The 21,586-nt window shown below is 43.7% G+C and overlaps 1 protein-coding gene across 1 annotated transcript in view; it reads left to right on the top strand.

Annotated features, from left to right (window-relative positions):
- Positions 1 to 21,586, top strand: part of GRIA3 (glutamate receptor, ionotropic, AMPA 3) — a 273,089-nt gene that overhangs the window by 66,193 nt on the left and 185,310 nt on the right. Inside the window, exon 3 of the mRNA XM_015426982.1 lies at positions 10,762 to 11,001. Coding sequence (XP_015282468.1) covers positions 10,762 to 11,001 — 240 coding nt within the window. The remainder of the gene's footprint in view (positions 1 to 10,761; positions 11,002 to 21,586) is intronic.

A 21,586-nucleotide genomic window follows, 5' to 3' on the forward strand; every position in this document is an offset into this window, starting at 1 on the left:
ATTTTCTTTTCATTGCTATCTTTCTGCTGTTAGTGGGGAAGAAGTGCATGAGTGTCAATTCTTAATCTTACCCTTGAAGATATAACAAGAATAGGTCCTTTAAACTTAAGGCATAGCAAGGCACAATATAGGCACATGCATATATTAAACAACCAGTACAGTATGATGCAAAAAAAGTGAAAGGCCTGCCTCAGGGGTTGTGACAATAGCTGCCTGTGATATTCAGTCCTCTAGCTTCCTCAAACTCTTTCCTTTCCCCCTTTCTGTTCATTTTGTCTGCAACTGCCTCCCATAATAGCTGTGTGATGCCATGTCTCTCCTTTTCTTCCAGTCTGTCTCCAAAAATCCATTTTGTGTGAATCATTTAGCAAAACCCTGTTGCGAGTTCCTTAGATCAAGGCGCTACCTTCTTTCAGTATTCTGGAAAATGATTATGTCATATAAGTATTTTTAGAGCTGGATAAGGCCTAGCAGCAAGATACAGCACATATTCATGTCCTTACTTTAATGAGTCCATTGGGCTGGCTTGGCATTCTTCCAGTTACAGCCTCTGGAGCAGAAGTAGGGATGGGAGAAGAAACGCCCAGGTCAGTCAAGGAAATTGTTAACTTGGAGTTATGGTAGGTGTGATGAACTAGGAAAAAAACACTCTGAGGGGAGGTAGTAGCAGAGGTTCACTCTGATTGGTGAGTCGCCTCCAGGACAACGGAAGCATCCATGAGGGGGCTGGGGGGGAAGGAGAGCTGACAGTTGGAAGGGTGGTTGGAGGTGTTCTTTTTGGGAGAGATTGAATCTAATGGAGGAGGGGGCCTTTTGAGTGGCTGCCTTCAGAGAGAAAACACTCAGTCTGGGAGACAGTGGCAGGATGTCCCAGAGAGAGGGGCAGAGCAGACTCCACTGAAGGGTTGTGTCAGAGTAAAAGGTCAGACCCAGGTTAAACAAGAGACATCCACTCACACAGGGGCTAGTTGGTATTCAGAGCCTAATCAGGGGAACCCTAGTTTATTGGTTGTATAACTTCATTTGTTCGTTGCCAACTGTTTGCTATTATAAAACCTTTTCCCATTTCCCTGCCTTTCGTTAAGAATAAATCTTTCCTCGTATTTCATTTTTAAACCCTGCTATTGGTGCCATTCTTTCTTACCTGTCGGGAAAGGTTTGGGCTCCTGAGGTTCCCTTTACCTGAGAAGGGGTCTTCACAGGGGCCTTATCTAGTTTTTGGTATAAAATGTATGGTTTTAAATGTGGATAAGGAGCCATATGGTTCCTCACTTTGGTCTGGCTTTCAACCAGTTTTAATGAGATTTTAATGCCTTTTTGAAATGTGTAGGGGATCTTTTAAGGGTGGCTCCATTCAAGCACGCGATAGTACAGCCTCTCTCATATTGTACACTGTGAGTATGCAATGGCAGCTCTGTCCATGTGTTCGGCGCAATGTCGTCAGCCATTTTCAGAATTCTGTGTCACAAGCGATCTTGTTTTGGGAACAGCAAATCATTTGATTGATTAGATGCCTGGGAATAAAGCCATAAGCCATTTTATCGCTCACAATAATCCCGCTGAATGAAGCTGGATCTCTTACTGAGGTGTTCGTCCACAGCAAAATGTCTTTCCTGGTGGCTCACCTGACTGTGTGGTTGTTCATAGATGAATGTCTGGCTGCCGTATACAGAATCAGATCTCTCTAGAATAGCTCAGTGATATTTTATTTCTAGCAAGAGAGCTCATTTTTCTGGATTCCTCACTCAGTGATCTAATATTTAGTCGCTCCATAATTAACTCATATTGCACTCTGCACCGATTCAAGGGCATTTTAGATCTGTTCTTTATCCATCCCAGGAGTGAGACTTCCTATTGAAAACAGTTGGTGGGATTTGAGCCACAGCACAAATTAAGCCTTTTGGTGGTGGTATCTGGCAACAGCTCTCCAAGGTCTCAGAGCGTGTCTTTCTCAGCACCCTGAACCCGAGATCTGTATCCCAAGTTTCCAGGGCAGGAATTGAACAAAGCTTCCATTCTTCTGGTAAGCTATACTGCCTTGCCTATGAATTATTGGCCAATATTAGAACTAGACAGACAGCCAAGCTATCACATCTCATATGGAACATTATTAAACTACCACCATCTGGTTTTTAAAACAGAGTTGTTGGCTTGCTCAGAGGTTCTATTCAAAGCGCTAACTTCCACTTTGTTAATACTGGCAAAAAAAATGGTAGCTTTGTATATATTTCTCCCAGGGGAAAGTGCCAGCCTTGATTAGCCATAGTGAATAGAACACAGATCTTGCTCTGAACTTAGATGGGGTATCCCTAAGTCTCCTAAACCAAGGCAGGAGCTGGAATACAGAGAGGGTTTGGAGAGCTTTTTGTTCAAATCTGGCAGGTTGCAGACTAAAGTACCAATTTCATGCATGAGTTTCCCTCAAACTTCTGCATAATTTTCAGCTTTTCAGGCAATCGGCTAGAATAAAGATGGCATAATGGCTCAAATGCTACATAAATTTCAGCTTCGTGAGCAGAGCTCAGGAATGCAAAAGAAAACAAATACTTGATAAGGAAGGTAGCACAGATTTTAAAAAAAATGCATTTTGGGTTCGTTGGAGATACTTTGTATGCTCAGAGAATACATTATACTGTGTTACTAAAGCTTCCTCAGCAAACTATTGAAACGGATGATGTCCCAGGTTTGACCAGGGCTTGTCCCCTTGTATTGAACTGTACCGTTACTGACTTCTGAAAGCATCACTGGTTCCATCAGGGCTGCCAGCCCAGCACTGGCAACTGGGGGGAGGTTCAGGAGGGCAGGGGCATGCCAGTAGGTGGCATTCTAACACCATGACATCACTTAGAAAGTGAACCCAGAAGGGATGTCGTCATGTTCATGCAGTGCTTTAGGAGTCTCTCAAAACTCTGTGGCTCGTTAAATCCTAGAGCGTTGTTTGGTGTAGTGGTTAAGTGTGTGGACTCTAATCTGGAAGAACCAGGTTTGATTCCCCACTCCTCCACTTGCACCTGGCTGGATGACCCTTGGAAAGCCATAGTTCTGATAAGGGCTGTTCTTGAAAAAGAGCAGTTTCTGTCAAGAGCTCTCTCAGCCCCACCTACCTCACAGGGTGTCTGTTGTGGGGAGGGGAAGGGAAAGGAGTTTGTAAGCCGCTCTGAGACACCTTTGGGTAGTGAAGGGCGGGGTATAAATCCAATCTCTTCTCTTCTTCTTCTCTTCTCTTGTGCTGAGGCAATGACTTCACTTTCAGGTTCACACAGGAATTGATACGTTGCGGCATCAGAACAATACTTATTGCCTTATAGTCTTTTTGCAGGAAAAAGACAATAATGACTTGATAATTTGTGGGTTTGATGATTAAGATATTAAGATACAAAAAAGCGAGAGAGTTCTTTAGTCTACATATAGAGCAAGGAAAAACTGTAGTCAAATTTATATTTGTTGTAGAGAAAATTGGAAGCCTTCTATTGTATGTATCAAGATGAGTAGCCGTGTTAGTTTGTCGGTAGCAGTAGAAAAGAGCAAGAGTCCAGTAGCACCTTAAAGACTAACAACATACATGGCAGGGTATGAACTTTCATAAGTCACTGCTTACTTCTTCAGATACTTCCGCTGTATCTGAAGAAGTGAGCAGTGACTCACGAAAGCTCATCCCCTGCCACGTATGTTGTTTAGTCTTAATTAAGGTGCTACTGGACTCTTGCTCTTTTCTATTTTATGTATGTTCTTTCTTTTCCTCCCTTTCTTTTATTTTCTCAATAAAAACTAAAATTGACAACTAAAAGAACTATGCTTATCCCCCCCGTTCCCCCCCACACACACACACACACACACACACACCCTGCAGGCAACTGGGCTGCTGGGTGAGAGTCATATCAGTGGTAGAAGGTTGACCTTTTTTTGTTGTTGTTCATTTTTGTTTCGAGGACTTGCGGTTTTTTTCAGCAGAAGTAATGCTTTCACTGCAGAACTCTTCCTATGGGCACTGCCTCATTTTAGCAGCTTCTTGGCAGTTTTTCAGTACTATGACTCAGCAGTGTACAGTCTGCTTTCAGGCAGAAGTCAGTTGCTTCAATGTCCTGTTCCGGAAACACGAGGAACGAGGCCCCAAGTGTGGTTCATTGTTTGATTATGCCAGTTTTGCCGGGATAATCCAGATTACCATATTATTTCTTTGCAATGGCTAAGAACAGAAGGGTGTCAGCTAACACCGTTATTCTACTCCCCCACATATAAGCAATTGGACTTAAAATGTTTCACTTTGGCTACTTTGCTTTTACATGTCTGAATCACCCTGTTGAGTTCTGTTTTGGTGCTGATAGTTGCAGTAAGTCACTTGGGGCATACATATATTGAACATCTGTGTTGCTTTTAGATCCGTTTAACTCTCATGCCTTCCTCCCAGAGAATCTTGGTCATTGTGGGGTTTATTTTGCTTTTGAAAAGAGTCTGTCCTGTTTTGGAAACTGAATTACAATAATGGGTTTGCCATGGTAAAGAAAAGCTGAGACAGGGGAAATGGTGTTAGATAAACAGTTAGATCTCAGCCAAATTCAGTAGACTGGGCTGAAAAATCCATTGTTGTCGTGTACCAAATGAAGAGAGAGAATTGGAGGAAAATGCAGAAAGCCCGGTATTCTTTTAAGGAGTAGTAGGTACAGGTAAGCCCTGTTTGGACAACATCAATTTATTTAGTTAAAGTATTTCTCCTCGGTAGGGACTCAGAGCAGCTTCACAACTTAAGCTGGGAGTGTGTGAGTGGCTCAAGGCCTCCATGGCAGAGTGGAGATTCAAACCTGGGTCTCCCAGATCCTAGTCTAGCATTCTACCCATTGCACCACAAGGCTGGATGAACATGCATATAATGCGGGAGTCTCCACATGTGAACAATTACATGAAGTACACACCTGTGCCCCACTTTTACATAATTAATTTTAACATGGAAAAAGCCTCATGCCCATCCCGTGGTACTGGTGTAAATACGTACCCATCTTTGCATGTTTCATGCAGTTGTGCAATGGAACATGTCAGTTCTTTTCAACGTGTGTTCACTACTCCCAGGTATGTCATCTGAACCAGGTTACAGTTCTTCCTATCCTCAGCAGGAGCGTGGTTGGAATTGGACAGGTGCAGTCATCTCTGGGTTTCAACTGCACCTCACAGAATGTGTTGGAGAGCTTATACTGTTAAGCCCCATTCACTCCTGCAGGGCTAGCTTCAGAGTGACCAGTTTTAAGCCCTGGGATCTTGGGCAGAGGAACACACACACCCTTTCTCCCAGATGATACCTAGCAAATTCTATCTTCACCCTACTACAGGGATTTACAGCAAAGCGAAGAAACCCTGGGCATATTCTAAACAATGCCCTGACCTCCGCAGCACTGTCAGAAAGACAAATCCAGTGTGCTGTGAAATTCTCTGCAGCGGAAAGGCTAAAATAAAAATGATTAGTGTCCTCTCTCTCTTTTTTTCACTTTGAAATAAATATTAAACTTAAGTGAATAAAAGTGGAAAGCGTTTCTAAGGAGCAGTAATTATTAAGGAGATGAGCCTGCGGAGGCCGGCGTTTCTTTAGAGAATATTATATTGCTGTTTGCTCCATCGTAACTTATCGGAATTGCTTATTTAACAACCCATTTATGCATTTCCCATTCTGTCCACAATGTACTTCAAATGGAGATGGAGCGCATTAAAGCCGGCTTTCTCTTTCTGGATGACACAGGGGAAGGGGAGTGGGAACCGCTCTGCATTTTTAGGTGGAAAGAAAGCCTATGAAGCCATTGTGAGTGCTATGGACATACATACACTCCAGCGTTTCACAGATGGAAATAGGCACATGTTTGTAACTAGAGCTCCCAACTCCAGCTTGAAAAATTCCTGGAGATTTGGGGGTAGAGCCTGGGGAGGGGAGGGTCTGGGGAAGAGCCTCAGCAGGGTGTAATGCCGTGGAGTCCACCATCCAAAGGGGCTGCTTGCTCCAGGGGAACGGATCTCTGTCGCCTGAAGATCAGCTGTAACTCAGGGAGAAGCTGGCACTTGGCATCCCTAACTGTTACATCCAAATTCTTATATATACACCAGTGCAATGACGTTGATGGGCTTAGAAGGGTGGAAGTCTACTTAGGACTGTCCTACAAGCATTATTACCTACCCCCCCTTCCCACAAGGTTACAACTTGCTGAAGGTTCTACTCCACCTCCTGTGTACTGTACTGGATAACTCTGCAATAGCCTCTCCGCCACTGATTATAAAAGCCAAGAACATTTTCTTTTGGTTAAAGATGTATTTGAAAAACCCATATTAGACCCCTGCCACACGAGGAGGGAAATGCGCGGCCTAAGTGCGGCTTTTGGAAGCCGCACCAAAATAGACACCCGGCGGCGGGATCACACAGATCCCCTGAGCCATGGCGCCATTGCTCCCCGGCACGATCAGATTCCGGGGAGGAAGCCATGGTCAGGAGACCGAGGCAGCCGGCTGCGCATGTGTGCGCATGCACAGTTTGGCCAGGAGCCGGGGATGAGCCGGCAGAAGGACGCGCCGGCGATCCCATGGCCACGCTGGCCACGGCCTTTCAGGTAAGACCACCTCTGTCGGTGGTTCTTTTATGCAGCAGGTTTTCAGGGGTAGGGACGGATCGGGGACGGGTGCGCGCCGCTTCCCAGATGTTGCGGTGAGATCGCGCTCATTTGCTGTGCCCCCGATCCGTCCCGCTCCCGGGCCAAACCCCTCCGTGTGACCGGGACCTTATATTATCAATCATTTCAAACATACTTCAGCAGTTTCTGTGGTGTATCGTACGTGTTACAATGGAACAGTCTGTGTCCCTCCTCTGATATTTATGTGTGTGTTGGTTTAGTCTCATAGAAGGGGAGTCCCTGCTCTTTAGTTCTGTTTGTTGGCTAGAACTGTAGATGGCATGAGCTCTCCTCTCCTGTAACCAGTTGCTCCCACCTCTGTAGTTTCTTGCTAATAAAAGGATGTTACTTTGAAGGCACCCATTTCTGCTGTTTGAACCTAAGTACCCTATTCTTGATTACAGTTGCAATGTGTGAAAGGGCCGGCTATGCCCTGCATCGGGCTTTAGTGTTCATGAGCACACATTGGGATGCATGTGAGCTAGAATCAAGATGGAGTTCTTCCTCACGCTCAACACTGCAGAAGTGGGACTGAATCCTGAAAAATGTAAACACTAGTCATTCACACTAGCTGCTTTTTAACATCATAACATGACATCCAAAAGTCCACAATGGGAACACGGGATTAGAAAAAGACAGTTGCTGGAGCAAATGTATGATGACTACTCAGGCCAAAGACTGTAACATTTATCCTGTTCTCAGAATAGTGTCGTAAATGTGATATCTTTAGAACTCACTGGCTTTCCTAGCAATTTTTTTGCATTCTAAATTTAAAGTTCATTTTCTTGCAGGCAGTTCTTCCAATCATAATCAGAACTGGTTTCCTAAGTAAGCCAGATGCATTCCCTGCAGCAATTGCTCTCTTCTATTTATATACTATATTATAAAACAAGCATCTGAGAAGACCCCATTCTTTTAACTCTGTATGTCTGTGCCGCAGATGTTGCCAAATTCACTACAGGGGCTGAAGAGGTTTAGGAGATGGGATGTGTTGATATTAAAAGCTCAGTTTGGGTTCCTCTCTGCTTGCTAAATCAGGAAAAGAAATGGAGGGAGGGGTGAGAATGACAACACTAGAACTTTAAATGTTGGCTTATCTTGAGCATGAAACAAAAACACATTTGTGGGGTTATCTGAAAAGTTAAGGAGAGGGGAATATTGACAAAGCAATGGCTTTAATTTTTTAGTGTTAATACCACGATTTAGCATGGAAATATTTGACAGTAGTCCCTAGAATGTAACTAGTGGTAAAAATATGAGAAATTATAACAGATCCCTGCAATCTTCTTGCCTGCGTGTTCCCAGCAAGTGAGACTGGGAAATGACTGGGAGGGGGTGTAAGAAGACAACTCCACTTTATTGCTCCATGGCTAAAGTCCGAAAGGATACAATGATGAATTATCCCTATCTCCCTTAACACCCACTCCATACCATCAGGAAAATGCCTGGTACATATGCCTATGGTCAGCGGTCATTTCGTAGAAAAAGAGCTAGGGGAACTCATTAGCATAACTCATTAGCATATGCCACACCCCCTGACATTACCGGAAGTGTGTCATAAGGCCACACCCCCTGACATCACCAGAAATGTGTCATAAGGCCACACACCCCGCCCCCAACGGTCCCGGCCGCCACCTCCGGCCTTGCAGCTCCACTGCCGAACCCCATTAGGGGCCCGGCTGTGGACCTGCAAGGCCGGCGGGACTGCAAGGAAGCCCCGCGAAGGCCCTCCCTGGCCCCAGGCAGGCAGGGGTGGGGAGAGGCAGGGAGGAAGCAACTTACCCTCCCTCTTCTCCTGCCTCCTCCTGGCTGAATAAGGGCCGGAAGCGGGGCGGCCGGAAGCAGGGGGCGGGGCTTCGTCATGTGCCCCGCCCCCCGCACATCACCCGGGGGATCTGCGTTCCCCCGTGTTCCCCCCCGAAATGACCTCTGCCTATGGTATCTGCCATAGAAGAGCAATAAACCACTGAGGATCAGAAAGGAAAATTGGTGAACATATGAAACTGCTTTATTTGGAGTTAGCCATTTTGTTCATTTATCTCAGTAGTTTCCATTGGGACTGGCAATTGGAGTTTTGACAGAGATTTTCCCAGCCCTGCTTCCTAAGATACAGAGACGTAAACCAGGAACCTTAAATGCAAGCCTGTGGCCTTCTCCAAGAGCCCATACCAAAAGTAATCATACTAGATGCTGTTGCTATTCCTCCTCCTTCTGCTTTGCCTGTTAGCCAATGTATTGTGTGGGTGCTCCCCCTCCCCAACACTGTAAACCCCATATATTTATCTCCTCCTGGCATGTGTAGTTGTAGCAATGGATTTAATACTTCTGTCAGGCCCCAGGGAGGGGGGGAAACAAATGTAGTATTCCATCTGTTTTATGTCTTCTTTTTGGCTGCTGACACGGCACCTAAAATTTTCCTCTATTTAAATCCAGTGCTTTATTTGATTCCTTCCATGAGCCCAGTAAATATCTGCTTGCTATCCAAAAGCATCTGCCCTGTTTTGAATATGCAAATGCTGTTTGTTTTGCGGTTGATCATAATGCTTAACCACTCTGGAATAAAACCTGCTCTTCTTAATGGTTTTGTATATTTGAATGTGGGGGGTGGTAAATGATGAAAAGGATTTTTTTCCTTACTGAATACCTGTTTAAGACATTACCTCTGATGTCGTGTCAATGAGCTATTGTGGTGGATCTCTTTTCTTTTTCCTTCTGAAATTGCTTTAACAGGCTTTTGAGAACCTAAATATTATGATTTGTGGAAGTAATGAATGTTCTAGGGATGGTACTTGGGAATGCAATACCATGCATTTACAGCAAAGGTTGTAGCCTCTATCTCTGGCAATTATTTCTCCATGGATCTTGCGCAATAAAATATATCATTACTAGGAAATGGTTGGTTTCCAAACACCAATGGAGATTATACCTATAAAATCACTTTCGGATAGCAAGACTCAGCTCTGCAGACATGAATGCACAGAACAGTGTGTTCGTGTATGCCAGAGTTCATAAATTCCATCCATCTGTTTTGAAGCATGACAAAAAAAAAATGACCAAATCAGCAACTGGCAAAACGGGAACCTTATGCATAAAAAGTATGTGCTGTACCACTGAGCTATGGGCCTTCCCAAAGGAACTGTGGGTTGTAGCAATATCAACAGGAATCCGAATACTTGTTATTTCTATTTCTCCCTTCCCTTCCATGCCCTTTCTGTTTTACAGTATGGAGTCATTGTGAAGACAATGGTCCAATCTGCATTGGTATTTCCCACCACTGTGCAAATGATCTCACATTGTCTCACAAATTTCTGTCTGCATTTCATGCCGCATCCACTCTCCCATTGTTTCATCTCAGCATCGGCTGTCTGCATCATTTTATTGCCATTTAGTGGTGACTCCAAGGTCACTACAGCGTCTCACCGCCTTATCTGAATGTGGTTTTAAGGTAGAACAACTGCTCCTCCCCACCGTCAAGCCACTGTGAGCAAAAAGCAGACAACTGGTGCTGAACTCTCTCCCCCACCCATCTTTTCTAAGGAAATATGCAAATTGTCACAAAGGAAACAAGTTAGCTAAAAATCCAGTTGTCTGCATTTAAAAGCAGCCAGGGAACATTTTTCTGTGATCATATGGGGGGGGGGGGTTTTGGAAGAATGCCCACCCCTGAACCATTTGTTATTTCCTGGGGCAGTCTCCAGAATGCCCTGCCTGGCAACTGCTGGGTGTTTTGTGGTTTTTACCCAGCTCGTTCCATCTTTCCTGCCCCCCCCACCTCCCCCTCTGCCAGGTCATTCCTTTTAACTTTCTGTGTGTGTGGGGGTGCTGGTGCCATTTCCTCTGGCCACTCCCCCCCCAGCTCGCATGCTCTTCCTAAACAACTTGTGTCCTGATGTAGACAGAGGAAATCTTTATACTGAGCCAAATGGGAAGTTGGCACCACAGCGGCATGGAACAGCTTTACATAGCAAATGCAGACTGGGCCAATATCATGGATCCTTCAGCTCTATAGCCTGGCTTCCTTCTGGATCTGACTGCAATGCTTTCTTGTTTATCAAGGTGTTAGAATCACCCTTCGACAATTGTTCCTCTTTGTAATAGCTTTTCCCTTTTTTTGTTTCAGTCTGTTCACAGTTCTCCAGAGGCGTCTATGCCATCTTTGGATTCTATGACCAGATGTCGATGAACACACTGACATCGTTTTGTGGGGCACTGCACACGTCATTCATCACTCCCAGTTTCCCGACTGATGCTGATGTGCAGTTTGTCATTCAAATGCGGCCAGCTCTGAAAGGAGCCATCTTGAGCCTCCTGATGTATTACAACTGGGAGAAATTTGTGTACCTCTATGACACAGAAAGAGGTAAGAAGAATCGTTCCCCTTTCCACCATATGCTTTGCTTTATACTCCTAAATCCAATGTAGAATTGTTCTGGTTTCATTCTTGAATTATTGAATGATCTACCCTAAGTTTGGGCTCAACAGCCAGAAGTTACAAAACCAAATCTGGCACTTGAGGCAGTGGCTACAGGACAGCAATGGATGAATGTAGATGATTGGCGTCTTTGGCAAAGGAGCCTGGGAAAAGAACATGGGGGGACAGGAACATAACCTTTGTTTCCTCCCCAAAGTCTGGAAAAAACTAGTTTAAAATAAAACAAATGTCCTTTCATGTGCTTGTTGAGTAAAAATGATGAGATAACAAAAGCAAGAATGAACTGAAACAGCAACATGATCTCCCCATAGTGGTCATCCACCCCCATTTATTGTACTGTATAGAATTTATTGTTCATGGCCATTGGCCTTCACAATTAAAACATTTCTAAAACGTAATTAAAGGCAGGCAAAGTTAAAATTCTAAAACCTCAGCATTCAGTCAGCACAATAATACTAAAACAATTCCGTTAGAGGTATTCTTAGAAACAAAGTTCACTCTAATCTTCCTAGCAGCCAGGGCAAAAAGGGCCAATCTGTAGGAAACAGAAAGCTCCATATTGGAGAGCATATAAACTAATTTTTCAGGATCTGAAAAAGACTGTAAATTAGCTAAAATCATAGCCAGGAATATGTTCCTGGGACCCAGATATAAAGGTCAGGACATAATGTGGTAGATCTTCCACAGAGCTTTTACACAAGCAAATGCATTGATCAGTTGGAATATTGGCATATCGGCCTGTTAGTAGCTAGACTGGCTAGGCCTGGAGAGCAACACCGAGTCAGTCAGGGAAGGGACCAAACAGTTCTCTCCACAGTTCTGTATGCAGAGGGAATTTGAAAGAGCATTCAGTCATGGGACCCTGTACCTGCAGCTGTAGTGGTAGAGCCCAGGCCCAGGTTTAGTATCCGAGGCTTGAGTCTACACATCCTGGTCTCTCTCTGGCTATTTGCCTTCTAAGCAGAGATGAGAGTTATTTGTCTTATTTGCTTCAGTAACTCAGATTCGGTAACCCGGAAATGACATCATTGTGTCACGCATGTTGGGGGCGGGACCACTATCATTTGAGGAGAAAACATAGAGTTTTCCCCCAAATGAGAGAACGTCCCCCCCACAACATGCCCGGCAGGTGACATCATCTCCCTGGGCACATCGCCGCGATCCCAGCACTTTGGGGGTGGGGTTCCCTCGGCAGCTGGATCCGGGCCAGCAGGTAAGGGGCCCATTGAGTGGGGAACCCCCCACCCCGGGGGACCTGGCAACCCTATCCTAGCTACTCCTACTTGCTGTCTCTTGACAGACAGATTGGAAAAGAAGGGAAGCTCTTCAGTTTATTATTTCAGATCATTGTGAGCTACTGATATTAGCAAAAAAAATGATAACAGAGCCTGTGGAAGTGAGTGTGGGGACGAACTAGTACATGGGGTCTCAAATACTTATGGGAAAGAAGGTGTGTCAATTAGACGGTATATGGAAAGGGAAGGAAATAATCCTGTCGAGATTATTTTAGTAACTAGGGGTATTAAAACTAGCAAAGGGTATAAGAGGAACAAAGAGGGCAAATTGTTCCAGGGCCTGATGTGAATGGAGGCCCCCAGTGTGTTAGTTAACATTGCTGAAGGTTACTGGATAAACAAAGCTGTGCCTGTCTGATCACTTACATTTGACCTCCAGGACAGTGGCTTGCAGATTCAAATAAGAAGTCTATTTTCCTGTCTAGGGACATGACATTCATGGTTATTAATGAATTTAATCATTAAATACTACATACTAAACTGCTGAGTGCATGTATGGGATTGGATCCAGAAGAAAATTTACTGAAGGAGCTGGAAAAACAATTTTTTCCATACCTTCCCCATCCTACAGCAGACTAGTGTTTGCTTGCTCTAAAAATCCTCTTGGAGACCCCCCCCCCCAAACAACACATGTGACAGTACAGGGTGGTGCATCCATGAGGAGGAACAGGGTAAAACCACTTTACTGATGCAAGCTGCTAGCAGAATAGGGAGAGAATAGGGAGAAGGAGGTGAGTTTACCCGATTTTCCCTCAGTGAGCTTGACAAATCAGAGGACATCACACAATCAGCCCCGGTTACTTAATCAACTTGCTGTTGAGCCAGTTTAGGGACACTCAAAATTAGTTGCTCTGTGGCAAATGCAGGCTGAATGGTTTTAACTGTCTAGTGGTTTTGAAGAAAATGAAATTGGCTTAGAGCTTTTCTATTTTTAGTTGAGGAAGATGACTTAGTCTGTGACTTTTTTTATTGGCCTTTGCTGAATCTTTGAATTCATATTCAGCCTCTAGATACATTTTTGTCTGACTTTGCTTTCTGGTAGGCTGCAATATCCCATGGTGACCTGAATATGAGAAACCCAGTTCCAATCATAGCTTCTGTTTTGCCACATTGCATTGTCCACCTATGAGAACATCTTTTCCCAGCTGGAAAACTAAATAGAAGGGCATTAATTGTCTTTTGAACTCTTTGAACTGAGAAAAATCAACAAAAAAGATTGAAGGCCCAATTCAGATATGTATGCAGAGCTGCATCCCTAGCACTGACTAGAGGTGTGCATTCCCATCTATATTGTGATGCATATCCGAAGGTATATTCTCCTCCACACCTTGTAGTGTAGAGAAAGGGCTGGGCTGGATGCTTTGTGAACAAATGAGTATTGCAACATGTTGGCAGTGAACCTGGTCTTTGATAATGACCTCTAGCTAGGATCATGTGTCCAAGAAGTCTCATGGTTCCAGAAGCTGCTGCATGTTGTCTGAGAGCTCACTCCCTGAAGAATTTTCTGAGAAAATATGGATTACTAGATTCTGAATGTGACTGGTAAGCGCAAAACCTTCTGGTAACAAGTCTAAAGTGACCCTGCTATGGCTCTTTGAAGACCCCATTCGAGGAGACAGAGAGCACAGCAGTGACTGATCTAATGCATGGTAGTGCATATTTCTGAACCAGAGCACTGCTCCTTTATGTTTTCTGCAACTTTATTTAAGCAAAGAAGCACTGTCAACATGTGGAATTTGCTACCAGAGGACATGATGATGGCCACAAGTACAAACAGATTTTTAAAGGGGGTTAGACAGGTCCATGGAGGATAGTTCTATCAATGCCTGCTAGCCATGGTGACCAAAGGGAACCCCCACATTCAGAGGCAGTAAATGTCTGAGTACCAGTGCCAGGAGGCAACGTCAGGGGGAGGCCTCACCCCTTACGTGCTGTTGTTGGTCCTCCGTAGTAACTGGCTGGCCAGTGTGTGAGACAGTGCTGGACTAGATAGATCACTGATCTGATGCAGGGCTCTTCTTCTTATGTTCTTAAATCCTGCTTGTGGACAAGAAGAATCCATTGCACTTTTGACCAATGTCTGCCTTCCTTGGGAGCTCTCCAGGGTCCTGCAGGACCTGATGCTGCTGTCTGCTTTAGTTCCTGTGGCTGGATGATTCTTGTCGAAGGACAGTCATATTTAACTTAATATGCTATAGGGTTGAAGCTGAACTGCAGAGGACAAAGAAGTTTGTATTTGTCTCCATCCCAATCAAGCAATGGCTTCTAAACATGAAAGCAGTTATTGTAGGATTTCCTTTGTAGGATCAGATCATCAGTGAGCTTCTAATGCCATGTAAAGGTTCACAGTGTTTCTTGTTTTGACTTTACCCTCAAACTATCCTCTCTTGGAAGTGGGTTTCATTCAAAGTGACTAATCGTTTCATCATTTCAGGGCAGAGAGGAGTGAATTAAAGTTCAAAGGCCTCATTTTTGCTTGAAAGTTCAGAGCAAAGCTAGATTTGTAGAATAAGTGGATTGCCTTTTGAGAAACGGACCCCAAATTCCATCATCTCGGGAGCTGTAATCATATTTGACAGCACCTGAAACATTTGGCAATTTTAGCACCCAGCCTAATCTACTGTGATGGGTCTTCAAATAAGGGAGCATCTCAGGAGTCCTCACTGTAATGGTGGTGAATGACTGTTTGCACCATATGGTAAAATAAAAGACTGTATGAGTATCAAGAGCCCATTGAAAATGGGAAGGGGTGGAAAAATCTTGGAACTGTCATAGTTTTTAATAACTTGTGCCATAGATCTTTGCTGCTTTAGGGCATAAGCTCTATGGGGAGAGAATTTGGAGCAATTTTTCAGTCTGAAATATATTATTATTTAAATATCTCCACTCCCTCTTTTCTCTTTAAATGTTATTAAATTAGCCTTACTTGGTTGTAGTTAAAATTGGACAATTGGTGAGGCATTGCTAGATGCTGAGCTACTACTTCCTGCCTTGTTTATTGGGAAATTGTTCTCCCGTTTTCTTTTTTTTATGCAATAATTGATTGGAGCCAAAAGCAACAGCGGTGTTAAATTCTACATTTATCCTGCAAATGAAAGGCTTTTATTTTGTGTATTTTAGCCTGTCATCCTTTTGGGAGTAGTTGTTTAGTTTTAGTACACTGTAAAGCACTGTGTATGTTCATGACATTAGAGCCTAATGGTTGGAGTGCTGGACTGAAACCTGAGAGACCCAGGTTCAAATTTCTGCTTAGTGTGAAAATGACTGGGTGATCTTGGTTTACTCACTCTTTCTCAGTGTAACCTACCTTACAGGGTTGCTATGAGGATCAAACAGAGGAGGTGACCAGAGTCTTTAGGGGAAGGGAGAGATAAAAGGTACTAAATAAATAAGCAACTAAACTAATCTGTGTAAAAACCTAAAACTGCCTCACTTTCAGAATGACCAAGCAACCAAATAAGAAACACCTTGGTTTTTTGTAATGACACAGCCCCCAAATACAGAAAATAGATTTAATCCCATCCAAATTGCACCCACGGTGTGGAGGGAAGGTGGCATGATATGGCCCAGTCTCCTCTGATCTCAGAACCTAAGCAAGGTCAGGCCTGGTTAATCCTTGGCTGAAAGACCTCCAGGGAAAGCTGTAGAGGAAAGCAACAGAAAACCACCTCTGCTTCTCACTTGCCTTGAAACCCCCTTGAGTGGGGTTACCATAAGTCAGCTGCTACTTGATGGCTCTCCGAGTGAAGGGCGGGGTATAAATCCAATCTCTTCTTCTTCTTCTATAACTTTTACCCTGTAAATTCTATCCTCACAAAACTTGGAGGGCAGGTAGAGGAGAGTCAACCAGAGATTCTCTGAGAGTTTGGTGTCTCCAGCCTGCACAGGATCCTTTCTATACACTCCTGAACTTCCCTCCTCTGCTTATTCTCTGGCACCCGAAGATGGGACTGCCTCTCCTGGTATCCCCGCCCCCCAAGAACTCCAGCTATCCTTGACCAGGCCTCAACCTAGTGGAACTCTCTGCTTAATGCAGTTCTGCAGGGCTTGCAAGGCAGAGATGTTCTACCAGGCATTTGGTTGAGGACAGCAACGGTTTCCATCTGTCTGGCACGCCTGTTTTTCCTGCCCTCTCCTGTGAGGCAGTGGTATGTTTGATAGTTTTAACACCATCTTATTAGGTTAATAGGTTGATTACTGTATTTATTTTAATTGTGGGCTTCATTTATGAATTTTTCACTGATGTACACTCCCCTGAGCCCTGTTCCACAGGGAATGGGTGGTTTAAAAATCTAATAATACTAATACTACTAACAACAACAACAACAATAATAATACTATAATACTACTACTATTACTACTACTACAATAATGATAATGATAATAAGTCTCAGGAGATCTGATACTGGCTCTTGGGACATCTTGGTGTTTATGAATTTCATTAAGGGAGGGCTACTTTTTGGCAGAATACTTAGCCTCTTTCCTTCCATGTCACTTCCCACTCTCTGTTATCATCATGCATCCAGAGAGCCAGTTTGGTATAGTGGTTAAGAGCGGTGGGCTCTAATCTGGAGAACCGGGTTTGATTCCTCACTCCTCCACATGAAGCTAGCTAGGTGACCTTGGGTCAGTTACAGTTCTCTCAGAGCTGTTGCCTCAAGAGCAGTACTCTCAGAACTCTCTCAGTCCCACCTACCTCACAGGATGTGTCTGTTGTGGGGAGAGGAAGTGAAGGTGATTGTAAGCTGCTCTGAGACTCCTTCAGGTAGTGAAGGGTGGGGTATAAAAACCAACTCTTCTTCTTCATCTGCCCAGCCACTTAAAATCCTGCTATCTAAAAACTTATTTTGAATACCTCTCCCTTCAGTGCTGCTCCCCAGATCAAGTTTGCAGGTTCCGTCCCCCTCTGTTTTTGCTTTTCAGTCAAAATTAACACATCTAGAGAACTGCTCGTCTTTGGATTGTCTCGGGGTCCTTCCCAAACTATGACTTTGGCTTCTTACTGTTTTTACAACCTAAGTCATAAACAGCAAACATGCATGGGAGGGAAACCTAAAAGTTAGTTATTGTGTAACTTAACAGCTGCCAAAAATTTTGCCACACAGAGTGGTTTGTTTATCTTTGAGTACCCAGGATGATTTCGTTTCTGGAGAAAGAGAGTTCTGATTAAATAATGGGGAGATCAATTCAGCTCTTAGTTCTGAGAATTTAGGACAATCGAAGAAGATGTGGTCAACAGAGTCAGTCTTGTTGCTGCCACAATTACAGAGTCTGAGTATGGAATTTCACTGAATCTTCCTTGTGTCACTGCTGAGGGTAAGGCATTCAGGAGTGCTAACATAAAAGCCCTTCTATACTTTGGAATAATTAACTCAGAGAGATAATTTGGCATTTTTGTTGGAGAGAGAATGCCAACTGAGAAGGATGAACACACTCTATGGGCTCTGATCAGCGTGCTCTCATAATTGAAGTCCCTAAGATGTCTTCTAGTGAACTGGGTCAATTCTTGACTACTCATTGTTCCCATTGCATCTTGGGTAATATCCAGGCACGGCAATTGTGATCCAGTAGTCTATCCCAGTCACTTATGTGGTGGTCTATCTTAACTAGTCCAAGGAAGCTTGATTCTGGATTTGATTTTAATATCCTAAATTTCAGATTAAATGCTCTTCCCTAGGCTTTTGCTTCAAAGGACATCTCCCCAACTTAGGCACTCAGAGCTATTCCAGAAACATACTGAGGAACTCCTAAAATATTGTGCAGGAATCTTAGTAGTGGTTTATCAATATTGTCTGTTACTACTTTAATCCAGACCCCAGCAGAACATAGCATCTGAATGATGACTTCATGTTATGGGTTGGCTGCTAGATAGTAAGTTCTTACATCTGGCACACTAAATTGGGAAATGGGTTATGAACTAATGTTGGAGAAGCAAAGTCTTAAAAGCCCTACAGAGCTTCCCGTGCACTGATCAAAAAAGCAAATAGAATCCTAGAGAGTATGAAAGGAAACTCTGGATACAAATACTATTGGAGATAATCCCGCTATGAATACTGGAAACACTGAGTATTTATAAGCAGGCTCTCATTTGGATGCATGCTATTTAAATATTAATCGGTTTATAAATATGCATGTTTTGGGTACTTTCACAAAGTAGAAAGTAGCGTATTTAATTTTCATAGTGTGTGTACATGTGTAAATAATTTAAGTAAATGATACTTGTTCTTTGAGAATTTTGGGATGCCTATTGGGACTGATTCTACCAACAAATTCTTGTGCATCCAGATGACATGTTAAACTCTAATTTACATGTTGTCCCCCCCTTAAGATTATTTGGTATGGGTATGGCCCTGTAGTAAATGCTTAACCCTTTCCCCCTCCATGAATTTTTACCAAGAGCTTGAAAAGTCTGCTGCATGGGGTTACAAATCTTACCCTTATAGCTCTTGGGGGTGGGGAGGTATTTTGTTTGTTTGCAATGAACAGTTTCTATTGGGCCAGCCAAAATCCATCTCTAAGAATGCAATTGTAAGCAAGTCTATTCAAAATCCTGCTTAAGTCTATTCAAAGGGGTCTTACTTTCTGGAAAGTGTTCTTATGACTGCCCTGTAAAAATGCTACAAAGCAGTGTTTTGATGGGGCTCTCTCTGAGGGAAGCCCAGGCAGTTGCTAGGAAAAGAACAATGCCTTCCCTGGCCAACAGTTTCCTCTGTGATGAAGCCAGGAACCAGAAGGTTGATGCCACCCGACCTTTCTTAGTCAATATGTTACATGAGATCCTCTGCTGGGGCTGGACTTCAGCAGGATGCAGTCTCCATTTTCCTTTTTCACAGCCACTTTCTGTCTTCTAGATTAAAACATGCAAAATTCCCTGGCTGGATCAGATATGAGCTTCAATTAGACTAGTACTATTTCTCCAACAGTGATCAGCCAGATTCCTTTGGCCATTCACACTCAGCCTCTGTGGAGACAGCCATCCTCTTTTGTTTGTTCCCAGAATTATGGATTTTGCAGAGAGTTTATTGGCCTTTTCCCAGCTCATTCCCACTTTTAAACACTCATCAAGAAAATCCATTAAGACCTATCTTACCATCTCAAGGGGAAGTAGAGTTTCGTATCATCTGCACATTGATGGCACTTCCCTGGCAGTTTCATCTTGGAACATATAGGGGACAAGATGGAAACATAAAGGACATTGTGGCACAAGCATCCAGGAACTGAACAGCTACTCTCCAGCACCAGCTTCTTGTACCCATCAGCCAGACAGAACCAGAGCACAATGTTTTGAGTCACCATTTTGGCCAGCCATCAAGAAGGATATCATGGTTGATGATACAGGAAAACACTGAAAACCTCAGGAGAACCAAGAGTAACATTCCTTCTCTCCCCAAAAGGTTCACCTGTTAGGGTGACCAAAGGAACTTCATTGCTAAAAGTAGGCCATGTGCTCAATTGAAGTGGGCCTAGGTAGAGTGCCTCATCCAGTTTCTAGTCAGCATATGAGTATCTGTAGCCCAAGAAAGAGGTATTTGTCACTGGATTGGAGTTATTCAGGTCATTCAGATTCAGAGAAATTTTCTTGAGGGAGTGGTGGCTGGTTGAGGAGACAAAGCCATTAAGACATTTGGCACTACTCCCTCTTTTGGTGAGGCATTCTCTATTGTCTGGATGCAGCTGGGCAGTCTGCTTTGATCAGATATAACAAGCCATGCCAAGGTAATGGTTGAGCAAAGTTTGGGGAGGCGACCCATGCAACCTGTCCACTTCCTCAGACCTTATAACTGAAACTCATCCAATCAGCTGCACCTACGGGTGTCTAGGTCTTAGTGGACATGAGCAACTTTGTCTGTGAAGGGCTCGGCCAATCCAAATGTTCAGAGTTTGCTTCATCATGGGCTTTACAAAGAATCCCACTCATATCATGGAAAAGCTCCACTGGATGGTTTTGCCCAGACATAATATTGGGAGAGAACTACAAACTCTTTGCCATCATCATCACCTCAGATGTGAGCATACACTTTTGTGTGTGTTAGGCTGACACAACTATGCTGGTGCTGATATGTAGGTCGAGTTGCCTCAGGGTATTGTAGTAGCTGTTGACAGACTGAAGGAGGGAGGGAGGGAGGGAGGGAGGTAACAATTGGACCAGAGGGTGGCATCCCTGAGGCTGAGGGGGAAGGAGTGGATCATTCCTTCTAAAGAAATCTTTAAAATCTTCTTTGCCCCATTCTTATACACAGAGGCAGGCTGGACAGGGGATTCAGTGTTCGTTCTCAATAAACTGTGGTTGATGGGTTAAGGGAACAATGGAAGATGAAACCTGTTCAGAAATGGGCCTCTGTCTCCCAAATATTTGAGCAACTCTGCCTGCATGCCACTGAGTATTCTACTCCACTTCGTCATTGAAATGCATTCTTGGCAGCTTCGCTGTTAAGGCCGCGGAAAAGGAATCTCTCTCCAGAGTCTCTGTGTGACTGCCGTTCATAACCACTATAAAATAATCTGAGGTCCTCACGAAACTGTTCTCAGCTTCTCCTGTTCTTCTTCTCCCATTAAAAAAATAACAGCATGGAGATGAATTCTTAGGGCCGCTGCTGTATAAACATTTCTGTAGCTGCTTCTTTCATATATCAAGGCAAAAGTGAACAGATAAAACTGCAGGTGCTTCATTTAGCATTGCCAAGAATAAGACTTACTACTGTAAAGATGGAACAGGCAGGGGCTGATTAATTCCACCATTCCTTCCATTATTTAGATGCCTAAAGCAATAGATTGTACAAAATGAAATGCACATCTGACATTGATCATGGCAGGAGTCCCAATTGAGCTACTTAGGTACTTAAATTTAAGAAAAGCATTTAGCACTTTGTCAGATGTTGAATATTTTGACTTTAATTTGAATATTTGAGATTTTCACATCCTAATGTCTTGCTGAATTAGATCAAGATCCATCAGGTCTAGCATACTCTTGTTAAAAGTGACCGGCCAGAAAAAGAAGAAGAGTTGGTTTGATGCCCTGCTTTTCTCTACCCTAAGGAGGCTCAAAATGGTTTACAATTACCTTCCCTTCCTCTCCCTAGAACAGGCATCTTGTGAGGTAAGTGGGGCTGAGAGAGTTGTGAGAGAGCTGAGACTGGCACAAGGTCAACCAGCAGGCTTCATGTGGAGAAGTAAGGGATCAAACCCAGCTCTCTAGATTAGAGACCGATGGCTCTACA

Source organism: Gekko japonicus, unplaced genomic scaffold (assembly GCF_001447785.1).
Source record: "Gekko japonicus isolate JY-2015 unplaced genomic scaffold, Gekko_japonicus_V1.1 scaffold265, whole genome shotgun sequence".
Classification (NCBI taxonomy): domain Eukaryota; kingdom Metazoa; phylum Chordata; class Lepidosauria; order Squamata; family Gekkonidae; genus Gekko; species Gekko japonicus.